The sequence below is a fragment of the Mesocricetus auratus genome, unplaced genomic scaffold (assembly GCF_017639785.1).
Source record: "Mesocricetus auratus isolate SY011 unplaced genomic scaffold, BCM_Maur_2.0 Super-Scaffold_100676, whole genome shotgun sequence".
NCBI lineage: Eukaryota > Metazoa > Chordata > Mammalia > Rodentia > Cricetidae > Mesocricetus > Mesocricetus auratus.
Window position 1 is genome coordinate 91,107,317 of NW_024429266.1, and position 24,030 is coordinate 91,131,346.

The window sequence follows — 24,030 nt, forward strand, 5'->3', positions numbered from 1 at the left end:
ACCCAGTGGCAGAGAGGGAGGAGTGATGAACAAAGGGGTCAAGATCAGGCTGGAGAAACCCACAGAGACAGCTGACCTGAACAAGGGGTAGCTCTTGGACCCCAGACTGATGGCTGAGAGGCCAGCACGGGATTGATCCAGATCCCCTGAATGTGGGTATCGGTGAGGAGGCCGAGGCAATCTATGGGGCCCTGGGTAGTAGATCAGTATTTATCTTTGGCGTACAAATAGACTTTGGGTGCCCATCCCACATTGAGGGATGCTCTCTCAGCCCTAGATGAAATGACAGAATCTGGAGATCTGGGCAGGTTTGAGGGTGGAGTCCGTACTCTCCAAGTGTTAGCCCAGGAGTGTGCACTTACATTCTCCAGGTGTTGATGAGTTGCCTGGGAATTCTGTGCAGGCACGCAATGAGATGGAATAAGGTTTTGGGAAGGTTCACTGCTGGTGTGTGTGAGGACTTGGGAAAGACTGGGTATGAATACAAGTTAGGTAGCTATGGCACAGTTCAGGAGTAGTAGGCGGATGTCCTGAGATAGACACATGGCTCTGCGGATATAAAGGACAGAACTGGGTTGGAAGATAACTCAAACATAGATCTACAGGTGGGAGGGTATGAGAATGAGGGAGACAGCAAACTGGGAATGAAACTGTAAGTCAGAGTGTAGAACATGAAGACCAACATCTGTGTGAGAGGCCATGAATGGCTTTCAGGGCACCTGTGAGTTCTTTAGGCTCAGACTGTTTGAGTGTGTGCTGGACTAAGAGCTTATTTACAAGGATGGGTTTGAGTCTTCTTATCTTACTTTTCTTACTGAGTTGTTTTGTTCCTGGGATTTATGAATCAGAGAGAATATCAAGTAGTCACATAGTAGCATGATGAGTTGATATTATGCTGTATTGCCGAGACAGACGAGAGAGAGAGAGAGAGAGAGAGAGAGAGAGAGAGAGAGAGAGAGAGAGGAGAGAGCGCTCCATCTGAACCAAATCGTTTGTTACAGAGTAGAAAAGTCATAAATGGGAAAACACACATTTTTTAAAAAGCTTACAATTGTCTCTGAATCATTTTGCATAATGACTTAAGAATTGAGATCAAGTGGAATGTGCAGAGTCTGGTGGTGGCTGGACATTTATTTAACAAAATGCTCACAGGGAGTTGAAAACTGGAAATAGCCGTGATAACCACAAGCAGGAGGACTCTGTGGTAGAATATTAGCTAGCAATGAAGAGGAATGAACAGCTTCAAGCAGTTAAAGGGATAAATAGCAAAAACATTATTCGGAGTCCCGAAGCCTTGTGAGAAAGCCCATGTCTTGCATAAGTGCACTTATACGGCGTCTAGGAGAGCAAACACTAAGCTGGAAAACAAAACTCTGGCCAACAGCACCTCTGCAGTAGGACTGAGCAACTCTCTGATGATAACAGTGCTGAACCTTGACAGAAGCTTGTGTTGCACAGGTACATGCAATTCTCAAAACTCAAGTGGCATGCTTAAGATGTGTCCATTCCTCCACATGTAAGTTATACCTAAGATGTAAATAAATATTAAATTGCATCTGATGTGTCAGAGTGCTAAGGTTCATTCATATACATGGGGTTGTATAGTATATACTTTTGTGTAAGGCTGATGTCTGCAGATTACTTGAAAAACTATCGAAATATGAGATGCATTAATGGACAGATAAATAACAGATAATTGCACAGTAATGTGTGGGAGTCATTATAGCAAATATTGCTGACTGTAAATAGTGGTTGTATATGGTGTTCACTGCATAGTTCCTTCAGCATTTCTATACATTTGAAAATGTTCATAATACAATATTGGGGAAAATTTAAGGAATGTATCTAAACTCTTATGTAACAAAACCTCTCTATCCAATTTTTATTTGTCTGTCCATCCATGAACGTATCTTATTTTCTGGTGTATTTCAAGCCCAAGTGACTCTTGGAAAACCATGATTACTGAAATGGGAATCATTAAGAGGCTAGGCTTTGGGAGAGCTTTGAGACTGAATCATCTTAGTGAATCTTTCACTAGATTCAGTACTTTCAAAAATGATAATCGGTTTTTCTCTCATAGAAGATTAATGGCATCTGCTCTGTAGGGTTTTATGAAGATTCAGTTGGTGAAATTACATAATAAAAAATAGAAAAAAAAACCCAAGGTGTTGAGTGTATAGTGAGCTTTTGATAAAAAAGTCGAAGCGACAAACAGAAGTGCTGCAATTAGACCCATAGTTTGGCTGTCCTTTAAGAGTTGATTATAATAAGTAAAGAGTTGATTGTAATAAGTAAAAGGTGCTTCTAACAAATATTAGATATATTTTTCAATAAACTGTAAAGGATGGAAATAATGTTAAGTTAATCGTTTTCAATATTTAAGTATTTATTTTGCATAAAAATGCAAAGGTTCTAGAAATACATTTCCTTGTAGATTTAGTCAGTTCAGCTGGGCTCATTTATTATGTGTCTTTCCCAAGATCCCAAGGTAGGAGATGAGGAAGCAAAATGGGCTGAGATGCATTCTTGCCTGCCAGGTGTCCAGTATCTGCAGGCCCGACAAGTGTGCAGAAATGTGCCTTCAGATGGGAAGTGAAGTAAATAGATTGTAAGTAGGAAACAGAAGTCTCTAGAACAGAGATGCCTAATAGAATTCCCTACACTGATGAAGACAGTTTGCATCTGTACCGCCTGCTACTAGTCAGATATGTGAAGCGCTTGGAGTGTGGCTAAGAAACTTTCATGTACCATGTAAGGCGAATGGCTACTACACTGTACACTGCATCTCTTGAATGTGTTTATCAGACATCTGAGGGCAAAGACCACTTAAAATTTCCAATCTGGTATGAACTAATGCTTTTTGGGGATTAAAGCAAAAATTACAAGATTGAAGTGAAAAAGACCTGAGACATACAAAAAAAAAAGACACCTTAGGTTCTCTTAATATTGGATTCAGCAAACAAAATTACCATTCAAATTATTACAAAAGTTTCTAAACACTCCTGAAATTTATGTCATCAAGTTCCAGAGGGCAGTTCTGGCTGCCCAGTTCCCATGACCACTGGTTAAGGGGCACCCTCTGAACCCAGTACAATTCTCCTAAAGTGTCTCAGAATAAATATTTTTCTAAAATGCATTACATTAAAGTGACCAATTCAGGTAGACTTTTCTTTTTACATATCTAAGTACAATTCAATAATGCAGTTAGTGAATTAGCATTCTTGTTGGCAAGTCTTACTTAGGACAGCAAGGTGCTGACAGTGCACTGTGGACAACTTCAGGGCAGGCTGGAAAGGCTTACTTGATCCTGAGAAACCATTTTTGCAGTTGGAGGTATAGGCAGAGAATTCCTTCCTTCTGTAAAGTTCAGCCCTGTGTTTACAGCAGCCAAATTTGCTCAGTAGCAGAAAGAAATCTCTTTGAAATGCCTTCGTGAAAATTGCATACAGAAATGGATTGGCACAAGAATTGACAGGATAAAAAAGGACCAGTAAAACTTTCGAGTTGGTGACAGTGATAAGGGGCACTTTGAAAGCAGCTGAGATGGCAAAAAATGAGATGGGTGCCATGCACATGAAGTCCGTGAAGATGAGAATGGCCATCTTCTTAGCAATCTTTGTATCCTTGTTAGTAGCCGTCAGCTCTGGATTTTGAACTGCAAAGTAAATCCTAACGTAGCAAGCACAGATGATGAGGAAGGCCACCACATTGAGGATCAAGATGGATAATATGTAGACTTGTGAGAGAGTGGATTCCACATCCATGGGGAGGCAGATGCTGACCTTCATGTAATTGCTGACACCTACAAGGGGCAATGTGGCGATCAGAGTAGAAAAGAGCCATCCTCCAAGCATAATTGGGACGGCATGTCTCAGCCGCAGCTTTTGGTCCAGCTGAACGGCATAGGTGATGGTGTGCCACCTCTCTAGAGTGATGACTGTGAGGGTGTAGACCGAGAGTTCACTAGCGAACACAGTGAAGAAGCCAGCTGCGCCACAGCCACTGCCGGTCTGCCATTCTATGGCATGGTTATAGTACTGGCCTTTCGTTTGGGAGTCCACGGAGGCAATGAGCAGCAGATAGAGCCCCATGCAAAAGTCTGCAAAGGAGAGGTTACACATGAGGAAACGGGGCACCGTCAGCTTGTAACGACTTGTCAGGAGAACCAAGAGGACTGTCAAGTTGCCAACAATGGCTAGGATGTTAATCAGCCAAATCAAGACCCTAAGGAAGGCGTAGCCCATAATATCTTCACAGGGATTAAAAGCATCTGGTTCCGGGACACATTGCAGTGTCTTGGGTGAGCAGAAGCCGTAATCGTAATCCCAGCCACTCAGTTCACTCTCCTCAAAAATAGCCGAATAACTGCAAGACAAATATTGGCTTGAGGGAAATGTAAGAGGTTTCCTACAATTCTGAGCATTAAAAGAAATTTTAAAAAATCATACTTGGTGGGCTTTTAGAGCCCAAGAAACAAAAGAAAACAAAGCTATCACAGCCTTAGCCTTATATTTACTTGTTAAATTATCTCATTTGATGGAATTCTTTCAAAAGAAAATGAAAAGCCATCTAGATGCTATAATACATATCTATTTAACACGCCGATATAAAGAGTTAATGAAGCTGTTTACAAGGGATGATTTTCTTTGGAAAAGAAGTTTGGAGACATAATATATATATGCTAAATTTAAAAGAATCCTTTCTTGGCATTTTCTTATCTATTTATCTCATTTAGTTGCTAACCAAATTGCTACCAAGCTGTTGGTAGTAGCACACAGTGGGATTGGAAGGCTTGCAGCATTAGGAGTCGTCAGCTAGTGGGGACCTGTTTGCACTGAAATCCCTGATTGATCCAATGTTCCAAGTGAGAACTAGAAAACAGCAGCAGTTTACTAGAAATGCAGGGGAAGAGGAAGGAGCTCATGGACAACAGCAAGGAAGATGAGACTCAGCGCTCCTCAGGGTGTGAGTCTGTTGCTGGCGAAGCACCCATCCCGTTGGGATCCCTGGGCTCACACGCTCTCTCAGGGTCACCTCTGTTGATTTTTTTCCTTGACAGCCTTTATCCAGTCTTAGTTTTGTCCATTCCAGTCCCCTGAAATGGCCTTTCCTAAACAGAAATCTGAATTCTTCTTATCCAGTTCAGCCCTTCTCCATGTTTCCATCCTCTGTGGGATAAAATCCACATTCCTTTTGATGAACCCAAGACTTTGCTTGGCCTGGCTTCTGCCCATTTCTGGAAATATTCTTTCTTTTCCTCATCTCTCTAAAACAATTCTCCCTAATCCCGAAAGAGAAATTCCTCAAGGAAGCCACTTTTGGTTGTATTTTCCAAAGAGTTTGTTATCCTTCCTTTCTGCTAGAGTTGCACTTAGTTATCAAAACATATCACCAATAAGTAATGGTGTGTGCTTATCTCATTTAATATTCTCTTAGTTTTTTGAGAAAGAATCCCATGTCACCGAGGCTGGCCTTAAACTTGTTACATAGCTAAGGCTGGCCTTAAACTCTTGATCTTACCTCCCAAGTTTTGCATTATAGGTATGCACCATCATTCTTGCTTGTCTCTAATTTTCACGTGTGTATGTTTGTGTGTAGGACAGAGGAAAGCCATGAATGCCATTCCTCTGGTAACAGTTCCACCTTTGTTTTCTGTGATGGAGTCTTTCATTGACCTGGATCTTACATTGTAGGCTAAGCTGGCTGTCCTGTCTTTGACTTTCCAGCCCCGGAACTACAATCTTACATGATCACATTTGACTGTTATTCTTCTTTCTCTGTTAAAATGTGGGTTCTGGGAATGAAGTCAGGCATTCATGCTTGCAAGACAAGAACTTTACCAAGATCAAGATCTTATTTCTAAAGTCATGGTGTCTAGCAGAGTTTTTCTTCCAGTCAATAAATTTTTGTGGAGTGAATAAATCTAGACTAGGAAACCCTGGTTCTGGAAGGAGTTAATAAGGCATGAAAACCTTGAGCATATATTTGATGTCGGATATGGGCTTAATGAGTTTTGACTTTATTCATAACCTGCTATTTTTGGGAGTTGGATAAATGGGTATCATTTCCTGTAAAGGCCATTGCAAGTATGTACTTGACCTTAGAATTTCTCTCATTAAAGGTATCTTGACCTTCCTAGGGAGGAGGAGACTAGCTTCCTCAGTATTGGCCAGCTTTCACAGTACTAGAAAGTGCTATGCAGGCTGATAGGGAAAAGCAAGTCATCAACAGTCTTACTCATCTGTGAATCCTGTGAAGTATAACACCACGTATGGAAAGATAAACCCATAGATTCAATAGTGATTCAAATGTTATAGGAGTAACAACCTCTGATTGATTTTAAGGTATACTTTACAAGAGGAAATGCACACCTGGTACTGTAAATCTGGCCAGGAACTTATGGTTGTGGAGCTTAGAGGCCACAGGGGTGAGCCTATTATTATTATTTTTCTAAGAGGACGAAGTACCAAGCTGCTCTTTAAGTTCAGTCTCTACGCCCAAAGATTAGTGTAGCTCTCAGCCTACATCAATGGAGTGGCTTTGTGCGGTGAATGGTGATTAATGCAGAAACCTACAATTGGCCAAAGGCAGGGAATCGGTGTCAGCTGAGTGCTTAGCCACAGAAGAGACATCAGTCTACCTCCCCCTCAAGACTCAGGAGCCACCATGGAAGAGGGTGTGGGAAGAATTTATGAGCCAGAGCTTGGAGAGGACCAGGATGAATTGTGTCTTCTGGGTATTGCAGGATGGCTGCCCTCATGAACTCACAACAGCTCTGGTTGCCTGCATAAGATCTGCACAAGATCAGGCTGGTTAACAATCCTGTATGCAGTGGATGAGACCCTCATGAGCCCGGACTCCTGAGGATCTATTGACAGTTGATGGCTTCTGGGAAAGGGAGAGTCAGTTTTCTTTGAGAGTGTGGCTCCTGGTAGGTCAATTATACCTCAAGCCTAACACCTATGAGTGTACAGGCTGCACTTACTGGACTCAGTAAGTTATTTAAAAAAAAGAAAAGAAAAGAACATGAAGGTAGAAGAGGTGGAGAGATGGGAAATATATGTAGGAAGAGTTTAGGGAAGGAGTGGGTATGAATATGACCAAAATGCATTACATGAAATTCCCAAAGAATTAATTAAAATGTGTTTAAAAAGTATCTTTCCCTACCCTCAAGATCTTTCATGTTCTATACTTGGAAGTTGTACCTAATTCACTGAGCTAATGAGAATATATCTGGGGCATTAAGTACTGAAGGGAATACACAGAGTTTTCTTTTAAAAGACGTGATAATAGTAGAGAAGGGGAAGGGCTGTGGCCACACAAAGGACAGCATAGAACCCTTACCTGTGTTGTTAGTAAGTTACTTTAAAGCAACACACTTAGTTCTCACGTCATAGACATCAACATAATTGCATACTGTTAGTTTTCCAGGAGAAGATGATTATAAAGAATTATTAAGGAAATGAATCCTTCTTAGCACTGGTGCTTGGAGATCATCTGATTGAATTCCTCATATTGTTAGAAAGGAAACCAAGATTAAAGGAGGTGGGGATACACCCAAGGTCCTTTGTGGGGACAGTGGCAGGATTTGGCCTTCACATCCAAGCTCAGAGATCTTTATCATCTGAGTGGGTGGTTTCCAAAGTGTGGTCGGATGGATCAGTGTCTATCTGAACCACCAGGGTGCTTGTTTAAAACGCAGATCAAAATCCAGAGGCAAGGAACCCAGGAATCTACACTTCAAGCAGGTTTCGAAGATGCCTTGTAATAAACAGTAGCGAAAAACTGGGTAAAAGCATTCCAACCATTGTTGTCTTGGCTTCTTTTACTCTTCTCCTTGCCGAATCATCACAGCTGTTTGAGGTGCTAATTTAGAACCTCTAAGCTGTCTGCCATGATTTCTGAACACGGTCCTTCTGTCTCACCCCTCCGTCTTTTTGCCCTGGCAGGTGTCCGTCTGGCAGATTTTCTCCTCCACCGACTCCCAAGGGCAGTGTCATGCCTGCTGACAAAGGCAGGTTCTGGTGGCTACGTTAGGGAGTGTGACTTAGGGATACTGGCTTAGGGAGTAGAAGGGGTGACTGTTCCAGTGACAGCTGAGAGACAAAGAGGACATGTTGGGCGGTTTTAGGAGAGCCCTGGGGTCAGCTACTGTGGTGAGAACACTGGGTTTTCTTGGGAAGCATGGCCGAGGCTCAGGGATGGCTTTAGAATGACTATCTGGTGGAGCTTTGCCTTTTTACAAAACAACAACACAAAGGTGCTTTGAGGACTAGGGACACGGCTTTCAGCGCAGGAGACACAGCTCAGTTGGTAAGTGCTCACCTAGCACGCTCAAGGCCCTGGATTTAGTCCTCAGCACTAAGTTGATGAGACACAAGAGTGCATACCTGGAGTCCCAGAATACAGGGGATCAGAGGGTCAAGGTAAGTTTTGACTACATAGTTTGAGGCCAGCCCAGGCTATGGGAATCCCTATGTTTAAAAAAAAATAACTTTCTGCTGGGTGGTGGCGGCGTATGCCTTTAGTCCCAGCACTCGGGAGGCAGAGGCAGGCAGATCTCTGTGAGTTCGAGACCAGCCTGGTCTATAAGAGCTACTTCCACGACAGCCTCCAAAGCCACAGAGAAACCCTCAAAAAACCAAAAAAAAATGTTCCATGGGAGCAATGCAACTTAAGTTGTGTATTAATTTCAGGTAGTTTGAAGGGCAGGAGCCTTGTCTCAAAACAGCATCACCATAGCAAACCCAAAGGCGATGCTCTCTTGGAATGGCTGTGGCGGGGTTGATGGAGGTGGTTGAGGGTGGATTAAAAGTCTCTCCCCATTAGCACCCTTGGTACCACTACCGAATGTAATTAGAAATGGTTTTCTGTTTCTAAGTATAAAGCCCCATGACTGCAGAGGAGCCCTACAGAAGGAGACTGAGACGCAACGAGGGACACCTGAGGAAAGGAATATTATAGAGAGGAGAGGCAGGGAGAGGAGACAGGCTGGCATCCATCCTGGGTGATGCTGTGACAGTGCCCTTCACTCTGGCTCTGAAAGCCAAGTCTCATTTCTGTAGCTCTCTATTGAGAAAGAAAGATGTGTGTAAGTGTGGTCCAGAACTATTGCTCCCCAAAAGGTACCTGTCAAGCTCTGTGATGCAAGAACATTACCGCCAAGGAGCACACCCAACTTTGAGGTCTCCCAGTCACAGCACACACTGCCTCCATCGTACTCTGATTGGTGAGGAGAGGACAAGAGGAAATTGAGATTTGCACTGCCTGAGAAGGACGTCTGGTTTTGTAATCCTCCGGGGCACATGGGAGGAATGATAATAAACGTGGCTTAGGGACATGGGGGCTTGTCTTCTGAGGCATACTCTTTCACAGTTGAAGGTAAGGGAAATGCCAGGGCAGTCAGCATTTAAAGCAGGAAAAATGTTAGAATCAGTCAGTAGAATAGGCATGTAGCTGCCATCTAGTGTATGGTAATGATGGCATTAAGATTAATGTTAGGGCCCGGGGAGATGGCGCCACCAGTAAAATGCTTGCTGTACAAGCATGAAGACTGAGTTGGATCCCTAGAATCCTTGTAAAAAAAATCCAATCTTGGGAAAGTGGAGACGAGAGGGTCCCTTACAGCTCTGGGCCAGTCAGCTTAGCCCAACTGGTGAGCTGGAGGTGGATGGCTCCTGAGAAATGACATCCAAGGTGCCCCCTGGTCTCCCGTGCAAGCACATGCATGTGCGTCTGCACATACAGAGACACACATGTGAAAGAGTAATACCACACTCAGGTGCACACTGGTCAAGTTGGTCCAAATGTCTTTAAAGGGAGCTACCTGCCTTTAGAAGCTATGTGTGCAGTCAGTTTGCCTTTGACAACTATGTGACTAGTGCCAGCTACTTCAGATGAAGTCCTCATTTACAGCATCTCTTAGTGACACCCAAATGTCTGAAAATAAAACTGCAGTTTTGTACACATTAATGCATACAGTAACAACTTCGTTATATTCTTGAAAGAGACCTTTTCATTTCCTCTTGCTTAAAAAAACAGCTAAGATAGCATGTACAACTAGCTGCCTCTTGCAAAGAAAAAACATTCCCATTTTTAAACTATAGAAAAACACCTTGCAAACATCCACTCACCAAGACGTTTTATCAAAAGAAAATCGTCGCAGCAAACAACAATAAGGTGCCCACCGAACAAGATGTGGCCTCCAGAGCGTCTGCATGTGAATACTTACAGCGTTTCATTATTTGGTTTTCTTACTGTGCCTTCACATTGTTTGGAAAAGTTTTCAAAAATGGAAAATGAAAAATTCTGTCTGAAAGAGAAGAGGCAGAAAAACAAGCCATTGAGCTTTTGATCCTTTGGCCTGATCTGGCTATTTATGCCTCACTCTTACCTCAGTGTGTTCTGCGCCATTGTCCTGACTGAAACGCTTCCTGACGAGAGGGTAAAGCCCCCTGCATTGTCCTTAGCCTGTCTCCAGCTTGGAGAAAATGCTTTGAATGCTGAGTGTTTTGTGTGGGTTCAGGGGGAGGGGACCCATGTAAAATTGGGGTATTGAATCATGGGTTTCTCGATGCTTATTAAAAGCTCCCTTTTGTGGTATGTTCAAGTTCGTTCCTCACCAACTCCTCTCCCTCACATTGGCCTTGATTAACCACTTGGCATCCTCATCTTTGAATCATAACTGGTAGTCTTTCTGTCAGGATTGATTCCATGGGGCTGGGTGTGTCCGTTGTGGATTTTAGGCCTTCAGCTTTTGCGTTGCGGGAATGTTCCCTTCTCTTCCCCTCTGGGGAGTCTGGGTTAGCAAAAGGGGGCTTGACACAGAGACGGACCAAACCTAAGGGGGGTTCAGGCATGAGGGGTGAGGGCATGGGAGTTACTGCCAGTGCCTCTGTCTTCCTTGAGGAGGAGGAGAGATGAGGAAGCCCAAAGTGGACATGCCTCTGTAATGTCATTACCCAGCAAACACGTCCTTGTAGCCATGGTTTTGTACAAAGGTAGAAATATGGGGCATGGTGCTGGGCCTTTCGAAGACTAACCGTCTTGTTATTTGAGGCAGTATTATAAGTTTATGCACTTGGACCGAGTCCCTCAAACCTGTGTAAGTATGGAGTGAGGGTACTTCTGGCTTGGCATTTGATGGAGATACTGGATGGAGGTTATGTAGGCAAGTCCACAGTTACCAGGAACTTGGCCTTCAAACGATAGCATGGCATGATAGCCATTCTGTCTTCACAGGAACGTCTTACATGGCTCTGCCCAGGCAGCCATGTACATTATCTCCAGGGAGCCCCAGTTTGCACCAAAATCTCACAAAGCCAACTTCAGGTCTCCATCTTCACTGACCTCTACGGCTTCGGGCTTTATAGTCACAGAAGTACCTGTGAATTAGTAGAGTTCCCAAGCCCAGTCAGGATAGCACCTTCACACCAAGCTCAGATAGTCATAATTCCATAACCCTCTTTCTACCTAGAGATCATCTTTTCCTGTCTTCTGGAACAAAAGGTCTTGAACTAAACATTCACATGTCAGTAATTTGAGGAGTGTGACCTCTTTGCCACAGACATGTAAGTAGGTGACCAGAACCAGCCTTATCCCAAGCAACATCCCTGTCTGGCCACCTCCAGGCCACTGGTCACTTGACCGCTGCCATCCTGAGATTTCCCAAAAGCAAATTCGCATATTCTCATTTTGGAGTCTTGAAGCTCCTCATCCTCTTGCTAACCTAGGGCTGGCACTCAAAGCCCACCACGCCCTGGGGCCTCTTCTCCTGACTCATCTCCCTCCGTGTGCCCACATCTTCCCATGCCTGATTTTGAGTAGCATTCATCTTCTAGTATCCCTTGCCCCACGCCTTCACACAAGTCTTTCCATCTTGACATGCTTCGTCCAAGCCTTCTCTGCAAGGCCCAGCACAAGTCATCTCCCCTAGGAAGTCTCCCACGAGCCGTAGACACTCCTCTACAGCCCTGGGACATTTTGCCCTATTCTCTGTTCTGTTACAACATCCACTGACACAGGTGTCTGCCTGTCTACTCTGTGAGGGCTGAGATAACATCTCATCTTCTTACAACATGGCTCGTACTCAATTTAAGTCCTCGGAAGCTCAGTTAATGGTGTAGAACTTGAGCTCGTCACGGTGGCATAGGCAAGTGGATCTCTGTGAGTCTGAGGCCAACCTGGTCTACATAATGAGATCCTCATCACCACCTATGCCTCCCTAAATGGTGTAAATCTTTAAACACGGCGAGTGTTTTGTAATCTCAGCTGTCTCAAATCTTTAGGTTGAACTGATTCTACTTATTCAAAACACACAGACACAGACACATACACATACACAGACACACACAGACATACACAAACACAGACAGACACAACTCTCTCTCTCTCTCTCTCTCTCTCTCTCTCTCTCTCTCTCTCTCTCTCTCTCTCTCTCTCTCTCTCTTCTCTCTCTCTCTCTCTCTCCAGGCTAGTTGACCAGCCATAAACAAGTTAATTCCAAACAAAGCCAGCAGCAGCCTGGTGTCCCTCTGCAGTGCCTTGTCTAATTAATTGATCGAGCAGTCTCTGCAGGCTGCAGCAATGACTCTGGAGAGCACTGCTTTTTCCCCACTGGGAGTTATGAAAACAATAGAGCACATAGAGGACAGCAGTGGCAACAAACAAGCCTGAGACAGAGGCGGAGAGCCAGGAAGTGTCACAAGCCTGCTTCACACACTTAAAAGTTAGCTGTCGCCTTTTCTTTCATTTATACATGTGACGCTTGCTGGGTCGCCATGCAGAGTGATGTAAGAAATTCTGCCCCTTGATCCTTCACCCCCCACCCCTAGCCTGGCGGTCAGGCGCCCTCTGCTGGACACAGAGCAGCCAGAGCTCATTAACCAATCTGTAGGAGCTAAATTTCTGTTCTGAAATGGACGTTGCTTTCCGTGGGGGACAAATAGTTAAGAAGCAAAACCAAACCCCAAACAGAACCATGTTTTAAGTTGACAATTTTAAATTAAGGATTAATTGGGTAAATGATGTTTCCTGCTAAGAATTAGAACAGGCTAGTTTTGTTTTGTTTTGTTTTGACACTGGCTTTTGCAAACGGCTGCAGAGGTGCCTCAACTCCTGGGCAGTTCCTCGGAACGAGGGCCTGCTGGTTTTCTTTTGGTCTACCTGAGAGCGGCCGGAAAAGGACAGGGCGCTATGGGCCACGGGACTAGGTCTAGATCCCGGTTTCCCCACAGCGGCCTGTGCTACCCACTTACTCTTTCTTGGGCAAATTCCTGAAAGCGCAGCAGTGGCTGGGGTAAGTCAGCGTGGCAACCAGGAGGCTGGTGAACTTTTCTCTGGAGGGCAGTGTTCTCAGGGAGTAGGACGACGCGGCGATGAGCGTCTGGATGGACTCCAGCCCGTGGCTCGGCAGGGCCTGCAATTTGGTGGAGGATATATCCCTAAACCGCAAAGGGGAGAAAGACCTTTTATTGGCTGGTTTTACACATTTTATTCAGCAGTCCTCCGCGAGGGGCTGAGAAATCTTCCCTCTGTTCTGTTTTCCCCTTTGAGCCTTCATTCCAGTTACTCTCATCATGATCTGGGTTCCAGAGAACTGTGCTGGGATTTCCGTCGCGTGGGCATCCCTCTGTTGTAGTCAAGGACGCATGGGTTTCCCGATTCCCCTCTATCTCTGACTGACTCCATCCACCTCTCCCTCCTTCTGTCCACCCTCTATCCCTCCCTCCCTCCTGCTCTCTCCCTATTTTACAAAAACCAACAGCTTGCTTTCTAAGATAGCAGGCACACAGGTAACATCAGCTTTTGTGTTTAGCCCTGGGGGCGGGCGGGGGGTGGGGCAGGGTGGGGGTGTCAGAGCTTTGATGCCCCAGTTTTGACTGATCAAACAAGGCCGCAGGGGAGGTTTTCATAAAGCGCAGGCGGACCACCCTGTGAAGAGCCGCGTGTGGCATTAGCCATCATCTACCCAGGAAACATTGCGCACACGCTCTAATAACCAATTGGATGTGTCCATTCACAGCAAGTAAGCGTGATACCAAGCCAGCACAATTGTGCACCAGGCCTGTCCATGCCTTTAAACAAAGCTCCTTGGCTTTCCTAGACTCAAGGCAGAAATCTAAGAAAACCCCCAGATGTACAAAACTTGGGGAGTAGGGAGTTGGTGGCAGTTTTTTTGTATTAGAATCCTGCTCCCTCGAATGCTAAGTGGCTAATGCCCTGACCTTTCCAGGCAGCTCTTCCTCTTCAACAGTCTGCCCCGTGTGAGGCTCGCTCAGGACTCAGCACATGGAGGGAAAGGTGTGAGTGAGTGGGACGGCACTGGGGACAAGGGTACAGGTTCCTGGGGACACAGTGGTCGCAGGAGGCTTCGCCCCAAGGGTCTCCCTCCTGCTTCTGTGTGCTTGCTGGTTTACTGTATTGTCCTATGGATAGTTAGTGATCAGGTTCCAGACTCTTCCTAGACGTGGAGGTTACTGTCGTTCAGTTTTTGAGTGGTGGCATTTGAAATCAGCACCTCACATAGCTGGGGAAGCCATCAGCCCCAAAATGGCACCTACTGTTGTGATTTTTACTAAACGGCCACGTTATTAAACTGCCTACCACGTGTTTGTGCTTCCACGCACAGTCCTGAGGGTCTCTCAGCTCTGCTTGGAGAAGCCTTTTCTCTGAACAAGCCCTTGCAGTGAGTGAACCCCCATTCACGGAGGGTTGAAGGCTCACTCCTTCCACTGATGTAGGAAGACCTAGGGCTAACCAAGGGCTGGGCTGGACCAGGTCAGAATGGGCACATGAAACCACACCCCAGTTTGTGTTACTGGTTGAATTATGGCCCCTGAAATTTACATGTTGTTATCTTTTTGGCTAGGACTTCAGAATACCTTATTTGGACACAGGCTCTTTACTGAAATCGAATGAGGCAGTGATGGTAAGGTAAGCCATAATCCACTATGCCTGTATCTTACTAAGATGGGGGAATTAAATTAATAAGAAGACAGACCCTAAAGCACAGACAACGATGGCAATAATACATAGAGACTGGGGTTATGCTGCACATCCAGAGCGGCCCTCAGTAGATGAGAGAGAGGTTGAACACCGTCTTCCCTCAGAGACACCAAACCTGCTGCAACCTACTACAAATACGGGGCTACCCCTAAAAATGTGGGGCTACCCCACACAAATGTGGGGCTACCCCTAAAATGTGGGGCTACCCCTAAAATGTGGGGCTACCCCTACAAACATGGGGCTACCCCCTACAAATGTGGGGCTATCCCTACAAACATGGGGCTACCCCCTACAAATGTGGGGCTACCCCTACAAACGTGGGGCTACCCCTACAAACGTGGGGCTACCCCCTACAAATACGGGGCTACCCCTACAAATACAGGGCTACCCCATACAAACGTGGGGCTACCCCCTACAAATACCGGGCTACCCCTACAAATACAGGGCTACCCCATACAAACGTGGGGCTACCCCCTACAAACATGGGACTACCCCCTACAAATGTGGGGCTACCCCTACAAATATGTGGCTTTGTCACAGGCAGTGTCTCATGTCAGCACAACAACACTAACACATTTGGTCTTTTTCAGCTATAGATGCTGGCAGCCTGCAAGCCAGGCTGCCAGTGATGTGTCTGGCCACCAGACAGGGCTGTTAGGGTGCACTGTGTCGGAGAGGAGGCTGCACCCCTGTACTCACAGGACGCTGGGCCCTGTGGCCCCCTGGAAGGCTCCACTGTGCATCTTCTTCAGGTGTATGTTTTCTTTTAGCTCCCTGTGTGGAAAGACAGTTGTGTTAGTCAGGTCTGCACCTCACATCAACCCCCATAGCCACATATACGCATGCTCAAACTAGGCTGTGTGCATGGTGTGGTGTGGCAGAGGGGGAACGGGAGGGGCAGGCAGACTGGAAGAAAGATGGGCGTCCTTGGTGAAATTGTGAAATTGTCCTATCCCATCACTTGGTGAAACCCTTTGTCCTGTGGCTTAATGGATTCGGTCCTTCCTGTTGGGTTTGCAAGAACTTGCTACCAGGCGGCTTGGGGGAGGATTAAAACACTCCTCCTTGGCAAGTCCAAGGCTACTGGGTTACAGTGCAGCCTGCGCCTTATCTGACTCTGAGTTGCTGTGACCTTGGAGGCCTCAGCCGTTGTCAAAAGCCACATACCAAACAAGAGCAAGGCTCCTTCCAAGCGGTTCTCTTCATAATCTCATCTGGTCCTCTGCGGTGTACAGTCTCAGCGGCTGTGCACCGGGACCGATCACAGCCCTCATCAGGGGGCTGAAGTCACAAAGGACTTCCGGCTCCGTCTCTCTTGGGAAGATCCCAGTATCTCTACCTCAGCCCTGTCCTGCTCCTCCAGTCTCGGTCCTTTCTGCTAATGGAAGAACATTCTTGTTTTGACCCTCACATTCCAGAAGTTCTGACATTTGCCAGTCTGAATGCATCCCATCTGCGCGCCATCCATCTCCCTGATCCCTGCCTGGGACACGTTTTCCTTCTACTTTTGCCTGTCCGCACTAGCCTGGCTCAAAGTCCACGCCCCCAATGTGCATACTCTGTAACACCTTCCCCTGCCTCTGAAATCCTGGAGGACTTGCTGGCACTCAGGGCAGGCGCACCGCCCTGCCTTCTGTTGGAGTCACGCATTAAGTAGAGTTCGCACACCATTTGGAGCTGCCGTTCCCCATGCTGTGAGCCCCCGTGGGTAAATCCTTCAGTTCATAGCTTATGCACTTTTCTCTCTTCTGGAATACAGTGCATGCCCTTCAGTAGAGTCTGATGAATAATGTTGAGTGGATAATGGAATGAGGCCTCTGGGAGTGGACCAGAGAGGCTGGGATGCTTCCGACCTAATCTTGGGCTTCTTATTAATGAACTCTTTATATATGCAACTGTCAAGTCAACAAGACAATGTGAAAATCCCCTCCATGAGGACAATGCTTTTACAACTCCCATTTCTTCAGTGCTTGGTAGGACCTAGACCCTGAGCTGAGTGCATAAAAATCTTCATTCATTCGTTCACATGAATCATGGGATAAACTTAATCAAGGAGCACTTAGTACCAGGCATTGAACCAAGTACTAAGGGTGCAAAGTAGACCCTTTCATTCTGTTGGGTCAATCCTCAACGTCAGTCTACTGGAAGCTTTGCCTTATGAACAAGGACACTGTGGCTTGGTCCTGACTCGTTCAAAAGGCGATGCAACTTGATAGTGAGTTGGAATCCAGACCCAGCTACAGCGATCCTTAGGCCTTGCCTAAAGTGTGCAACTGTACAGATGACATCAGCACAGCGGGCTCCTTGGTTTAAGAGTCATAGCTAAAAATTATTAGCATATTTTATCGACCTGAGCCTCTTAGCCTGAGACCTTGATGCATCAGGGTCTTCTGGGGGCTTGTCAAAAGTGCAAATTCTCAGTGCTTTTGAGGTTCCCCAAGGCAAAGCCAGCATAGGTGGGGCTCAGGAGACTGCCTTAACCATCCCCAGGTGATTCTTACATGTGTTAATGTTTGCAAATTATTGGTGCAAATCATGTGCCAAACAGTTTCATTAAGTGTTCTGTTACATTTAGTTATTCATTTATATATGTACCTATCATCTCACTGTCTCTCCATCCATCCATCCATCCATCCATCCATCCATCCATCCATCCACGTATCTGTGTGTGAGAGAAAACATGCCCGTGCCATGGCGCATGTGTGGAGATCAGAGGACAACTTCTGGGAGTCAATTCTCTCCCTCTATGAGGTAGTTAGGCTTGGGGGCAAAGCCTCTCCCCTCTCCATGCCACCTCACTGACTACTAACTCATTTATTTTAAAAGCCTTGTTGTTTGTCTTCATTAACTTTACCTGCGGTTTAGCTTTTCAGGTGCTTGCTGTTTGTGACTACTGAGTGGGCAGAGCCGCATCCTTTATTGTGAGTGATCACACATCCCCGCCCTGGACTGGAGTGCGGAAGAACCAGGAGGAGAGCAGGGGTGAGGTGGGTGAGTGAAGCTGAGGCGGCTGATCAGGCTGGTAAATGGTGTCACCTGATAAATGGTGTCACCCCATTTCCCTCCTCCCCCTCCCCCCGCAGTGGGGTCTGGGGAAGAGTCTCCCGAAATAGCCTTCCTCTAACACACCATCAGCCTCTCCGAGGGGGCTAGAGAAGGGAGCTGCAAGACGGAGGAGGCACAAAGTAGGGTGTTGAATATTTCAACAAACTGTCAACTTCAATGCATGGAGGCTGCTTCTGTCTTTGAAATCAGGGTGCTCTGGGGTTTCCAGCCAGCCGGTTGCCTAGTAACACTCGTGCAACTCGGAGGACTAGCCACTTGAAAGTTTATTTTTGCCCTGAGTTAGTTGCTGAAGATTGAATGTGATCTGGTAGCCAGAGCAATACTTCATCTTTATTCACAAGCAGGGGAAATAAGCATACACTTACAGCGAGATGAGCGTCGTCCCATTGAATGCGTGGCTTTGTACTTCTTCGAATCCGTTTCCGTACAGTTTGCTGGAGGAGGGGGGAGAGAGGGTTTAGGGATGGGAAGGAGCCGACAGAAGCACAGTTTGGAAGCAGACATTTGGCCTCCTGTGACATTTACTGCTAAGATAACCACTGGCATTCGGAACAGCTAGCTGTCTGTCTGGCATTCTGGACTCTGGAGGCGCATGGTGGGGGGAAGCTGTCCTTTTTGGCTTTCTTCTGCCTGCTCCATCACCGTCACCAACTTACGGAACGTTTACTTGACCGGCCCTGACATGCCTGTCTTCTGATTTGCTTCTCATGGTCATTGCTTCCATTATAGTGATAAGAAAGGCCGGCATCGGTGCAGTTGGGATTATGGTTACTGGATGCAGGAGCAGAGCTGGGATTCAAGGCTTAGCTGCCAGCCCAGCTCAGAATGCCCTGGGTGTTGTGGGCTTTCGTGGGCTGCTGAGCAAAGCTGCAGGGCTGAGTCACCTGCTCTGTATTTCTGTGTGTGTGCTCATGGTTTTTCTTTTCTTTTTTTAATGCCAAAACTGGCTCCATAGCCCCAAAGATCTAAATGTCTGCAAACAGTTCTTCAAGTCCCATTAGTGGACAGTGAAATCAACGTAGTTGAATACAACCAGCATTAAAAAGAGTGAATCGGAATAGAGCAAGGGAAAAGTGTTGGGAGAATATTGTCAGCTTTTAAGGTGTGACTGTTTACAAATTTTGTTCCACCATTATATAGGGTATCTATAAAACAACCCCCATACATAGAACACACAACACATACACAAACACACACATACACCCCTGCCTAGATTGAGAAATAAGAAACTGCAGTTTCCAGCCATGCTTGAGAAGTTCCAGCACCAAAAAGAAACCTAGCAAGGCTCACTTAGACCCCTTCGTCTTACGAGGAAGGAAACAGCCTCAGGCAGGGTGGGTGGCAAGGATAGTACCAGTGAACACTTTGTCTGAGGCTGCTTTCAGTACATCAGTGTTGCCCACTGTTTCTTTTCTACACTCCCCATACTTTAAGACATCCTCAGCCTTCTTCTAACAGGCTGGGTTCAATGCGGTCTTCCTGTTTAAAATTCTAACCCCTCATTCCCAATCCTTCATATTGGCCTTCCCCGACGTGTCTTTCTTTCCTAACTTTGTCACCATGTAACAAGAAACGCTTTACTCCTTGTCTCCCTCTTTCCGCAGAGCATAATGTCACAACAACTAGGATTTCAAACCATGGCATTCTTTGCAGACTCTCCTGAATCCTGATCAACTGCTGGAATTCAGAGCATTACAATAAATGTGTTACACAGAATGGGTCAGCGGAAGATGTCTTGCTATCAGTCATAACCAAGCACATTTGAGAGCCACCGTCCTACATGTCAATATCTGTGTCAGCTCTTGTGAGCCATGAAACAACGCCTGAGTGAGAAAAGGCCATGGTGTGATGTCGTTGAACTCAGCCTGTCTGCAAGACTACGATGTCCTTTCTAGTGTTGGCAGGTGTGGGAGCAGAGGACTTTAAGAATGGAACAGACACCTGCTCTGAGACACCCACTCCCACCACAGAGAACTGATACCCTCAGGGTTTCTCTAGTTTGATAATTCAGGCTAACACAGACGTCCCCCTCCCCCTGTATGTTCATGTATGTAGTGTGCGGATGTGTCATTTCTTTCCATCAACCACCCCAAGCTTTTGACCACAGAGAACTGATACCCTCAGGGTTTCTCTAGTTTGATAATTCAGGCTAACACAGACGTCCCCCTCCCCCTGTATGTTCATGTATGTAGTGTGTGGATGTGTCATTTCTTTCCATCAACCACCCCAAGCTTTTGACCACAGAGAACTGATACCCTCAGGGTTTCTCTAGTTTGATAATTCAGGCTAACACAGACGTCCCCTCCCCCTGTATGTTCATGTATGTAGTGTGCGGATGTGTCATTTCTTTCCATCAACCACCCCAAGCTTTTGACCACAGAGAACTGATACCCTCAGGGTTTCTCTAGTTTGATAATTCAGGCTAACACAGACGTCCCCCTCCCCCTGTATGTTCATGTATGTAGTGTGCGGATGTGTCATTTCTTTCCATCAACCACCCCAAGCTTTTGACAAAGAAGCAGAGGTGGCATTCATGCTGAAGTATGAAGCTTCAACTACAAAACTCAGGAAACCTAAATTACAGATTACAAAGTAGTCCCCAAGGCCTCCTCATTAGACTGAATTTAGAGAGAGAGAGAGAGAGAGAGAGAGAGAGAGAATCATTCTATCAAAATCAGAACTAGGAAGAAGGAACATAGAGGTTCTAAACACAGAGAAACAATGAAGAAATGACAATGCTAATTCCCCTGGCCTGATTGGTATATGTTGCTTATACTATTGAAATATCGCACAGTGTTCCGTAACCTGCACATTAAATATACAGTGGTTAGTCCCCACACCCCCACCAAACTTGGAGCCTTGAATGCTCAGGGCCCTATTAGGAGCCATCAGCTTTAGCATCCATGGTGAAGAGAGCCCTCTCTGACTTCTGGGTTTCTTTTCTGTATACAGATGTGATTTGTATAATTAGACTGTTGGATGCCATTTTCCAATTGTTTCCCCCACCTTTTTCTAGGGTAAAATATAAGGGGATAGGTCCTTTCAGACCTGTCATTTTGGGTGATCACATTCGGCTTTCTCGTCTTCTTGGCAGCTGAGTCCCACGGGACCTTTTGAAGACTGTAATACTTAGAATATTGTTCTCGTCCATCTCCTGTCATGGCAGGGGTTCTTTTATAGGTAACTGCTCAATGAAAGAGCCACACCCGTGCCTCCTCCGAGCAACTCTGCAATCTTAGTTTTCAGAGTCTAGGCCAGTATTTGTCGAAGCAGATGCCACTACCCACCTAAGCAGAATCACAGGACCTTGATTCTCAGAAATGGAGACTTGGTCCCCATGCATGTGCAACCCAACCCCACTGTACCGGGCTGGGAAACAGAGTCTATTGCAGTGTGATGGGTATTTTCTGTGGTGGCAATCACATCTAGTCTAGTCCACAGTCTAGTCTTTCTACCGCTTCCTCTACTCAAAGTGGTGGCGTTGCATCTCTGATGGGTCAAGACAAAGCATTCCTTCCTGGGCTTTTAGCTAAGCAAAGCTGTTTGTAGTTGCCTGGAAGCCCCTTCCCCTTTGCTGTGGTTTGCTATGTTTATTTTAGCTTAATTATTGTTTTTTACTATTATTTTGTATGTATGGTTGTTTCACCCATGTATGTCTGAGTACCTGTTGTCCACAGAGACCAGATGAAGGTATGAGATCCCCTGGAACTAGAGTTACAGACAGTTGTGAGCCACCATGTGTGTGCTGAGAAATGAACCCTGGTCTTCTGGAAGACCAGCCTTAACTGCTGAGCCATCTCTCCAACCTGTGATTTCAATCTTGATACGTGTTAGGATCTTGTCCCTCTTCACTGGACTCGTAGAGCCAGGGCTGGGAATGTGGCTTGTGATTAAGTCTGTAGGTATTGATCCCAACTGCCCAGGATTCAATCGCATTCTGCTTCTTACAAGCTGAATTACTTTGAGTAACTAATTTAAGCTCTTATGTCTCAATTTATTCATCCAAAACAAAATGAGATCATAATAATAGTGTCAACCCTCTAAAGCTGTTGTGGGCAAACATATGTCAATCATCTAGAAGTAGCCTCGAGCCCCCGATTGCAGCAGAGAGATCTCCCTTTACAAGATCCCAGTCTCCCCTCTCTGTCTGGGTTACTGTTACGTACTTCTTTCATGGCTTATTTATTTTTTAATCTTCTGGGTCATGCTTGTTGGAATTTTCTGGATTGTGGCTCCCTGCTTTCCTTGCAGTAGCAACTTGTCTCTGTCCTCACCAGCAGTGTACAATGGAAAATGCTGCCTTGGGTTGCAAAATTTGTGAATGTGAGTGGGAGGCCTCGTGCTGTCAGGCTCGCACAATGCCTTCAACGCCTTTGAAAACATCTGGAAAGTCACTGCAGACACTGTTTTCCCCAAATCTCCTGGTGTCAGAATGAAAGGAGCGGGGAGCTTCCTTGGCACAGAGATGAGACATAGGTCCCCCTTGCCTCTCTGTTGCAGTAGCATTGTCTGGGTTCTCTATTCAGATACCAGTAATTGCGAACCAAACAGAAAGAGCGGCGTCTTTTAATCCAAGAAAGATTCGGGAGTTAGAAATTAATCACAGGCGATACTGTACTTCTGAATGCTGCCTTCCCCTTTGAATAATCCCTGGGTGCCGCACAGACTTCTGGGCTTGTATTAACAGTGTTAGGCATTCTCTTGATCATGTGGCCACCTAGCTTTTGGCTGATTTCAAAGAAGAAAGATTATGTTTGCAGATCATCAGGATCTCAAAGAGTGGCCCTATTGTGGAAAGACAATGCATGGCAATTTAGGACTCTGCCTGCTGGTGGAATGCTTGTAAGCAACTTTTTTCTCTTTCTTCCCTCTCTCTCTCCCCTTCCCTCTCTGCTGTCTCTCTTTCTATTAGACCAAATGACCACAGGAAAGCACCCTGAAGAAGAGGAACCCGCACACTGACACGTTGTCTCCGGGGTGGCTGCAGGTTTGTTTGTTTGTTTTTATAATCTGGATAGGTCCTTGTGGACAAGCCCATTTTCCAGTGCATGTCCTGGCAGGGCTGTGTGGATAGCTGCTGTAAGCCTGCTTTGGGTCTGCAGGGACCTGCATTTCTGTGGCTCTCCCAGTCTCTGAGCTGCCTGAGCCTCCTGCCTTTCAGCAGAGCTGAGCTGTTTTCCCACCACCTCAGTCAAACAGATGTCAACTTAGGTTGACTTCACCGTATGCCGCACTCAAGAAGACGGAAGGCTTCAGAAAGGAAGATGACAGTAATGGATTCTAATGTGGCTGATATTTTAAGTATTCCAAGTAATACTTAAAAACACACAGACAGGGAGCCCAAGAGAGAGCATGCGGGAGAAATAATGGCAAAGGAACTCCCCTTTAAGGATAGAAACGTGGGGCGATCATTACAGAAGAGTGACGGAATGTACAAATAACCATTGTGGAATTCTCTTTGTAGTTCTAAAGGAACAACAGGTGCTGAAATGTGTGGCCAGTGGTGTGTCACAAGTCACAGAATCCCAATACAGGTGACTTGGAAGGCACAAGTGGAAAGTATCACACCTGAAGCGAGCGGCCAAGCCGCAAGACAGTATGACATGGAGTATTTGCTGGATTGGTGCAGCAAGAGAGACACAATATGGCCCTTGCCGCGCCACCCTGGCAATGTCTGGGCTGAATCCAGTCACAGCAATGCAATCAGATGGCCTGAGTTTCTAGAAAGATCCAGAGCCTAGCTGAACAGAAGAAAGCACTGAGACAGCTCTGTGAGTGCGTAAACTAGACTCGAAGCTTAAAGAAAATCTGTTCCTTCAAGGCTCCTGCCTCTGGGCCTGCTTGGCTTCCTTTCCCAACTTCCCTCATAGATTGACTGGGATGGGTAAGCCAAATAAACTCCTCCCTTCCCGAGTTACTTTTGGTTGCCGTGCTTGCAATAGAAAGCAAAGGGGAGGA

At 45.9% G+C, this 24,030-nt stretch overlaps 1 protein-coding gene across 2 annotated transcripts in view; it reads right to left on the bottom strand.

Moving 5' to 3' along the window:
- Positions 1-224: 224 nt before the first annotated feature.
- Lhcgr (luteinizing hormone/choriogonadotropin receptor) overlaps positions 225-24,030 on the bottom strand; it is a 53,809-nt gene continuing 30,003 nt past the window's right edge. Inside the window, exons 7-11 of one of the 2 annotated variants that reach the window (XM_005077287.3) lie at positions 18,438-18,506; positions 15,706-15,780; positions 13,257-13,442; positions 10,232-10,312; positions 225-4,365 (exon numbers count right to left, since the gene is read on the bottom strand). In XM_005077287.3, the coding sequence (XP_005077344.2) occupies positions 3,213-4,365; positions 10,232-10,312; positions 13,257-13,442; positions 15,706-15,780; positions 18,438-18,506 (1,564 nt within the window). In that variant the 3' untranslated portion in view covers positions 225-3,212. The remainder of the gene's footprint in view (positions 4,366-10,231; positions 10,313-13,256; positions 13,443-15,705; positions 15,781-18,437; positions 18,507-24,030) is intronic. The other variant, XM_040738928.1, reaches the window with a different exon arrangement.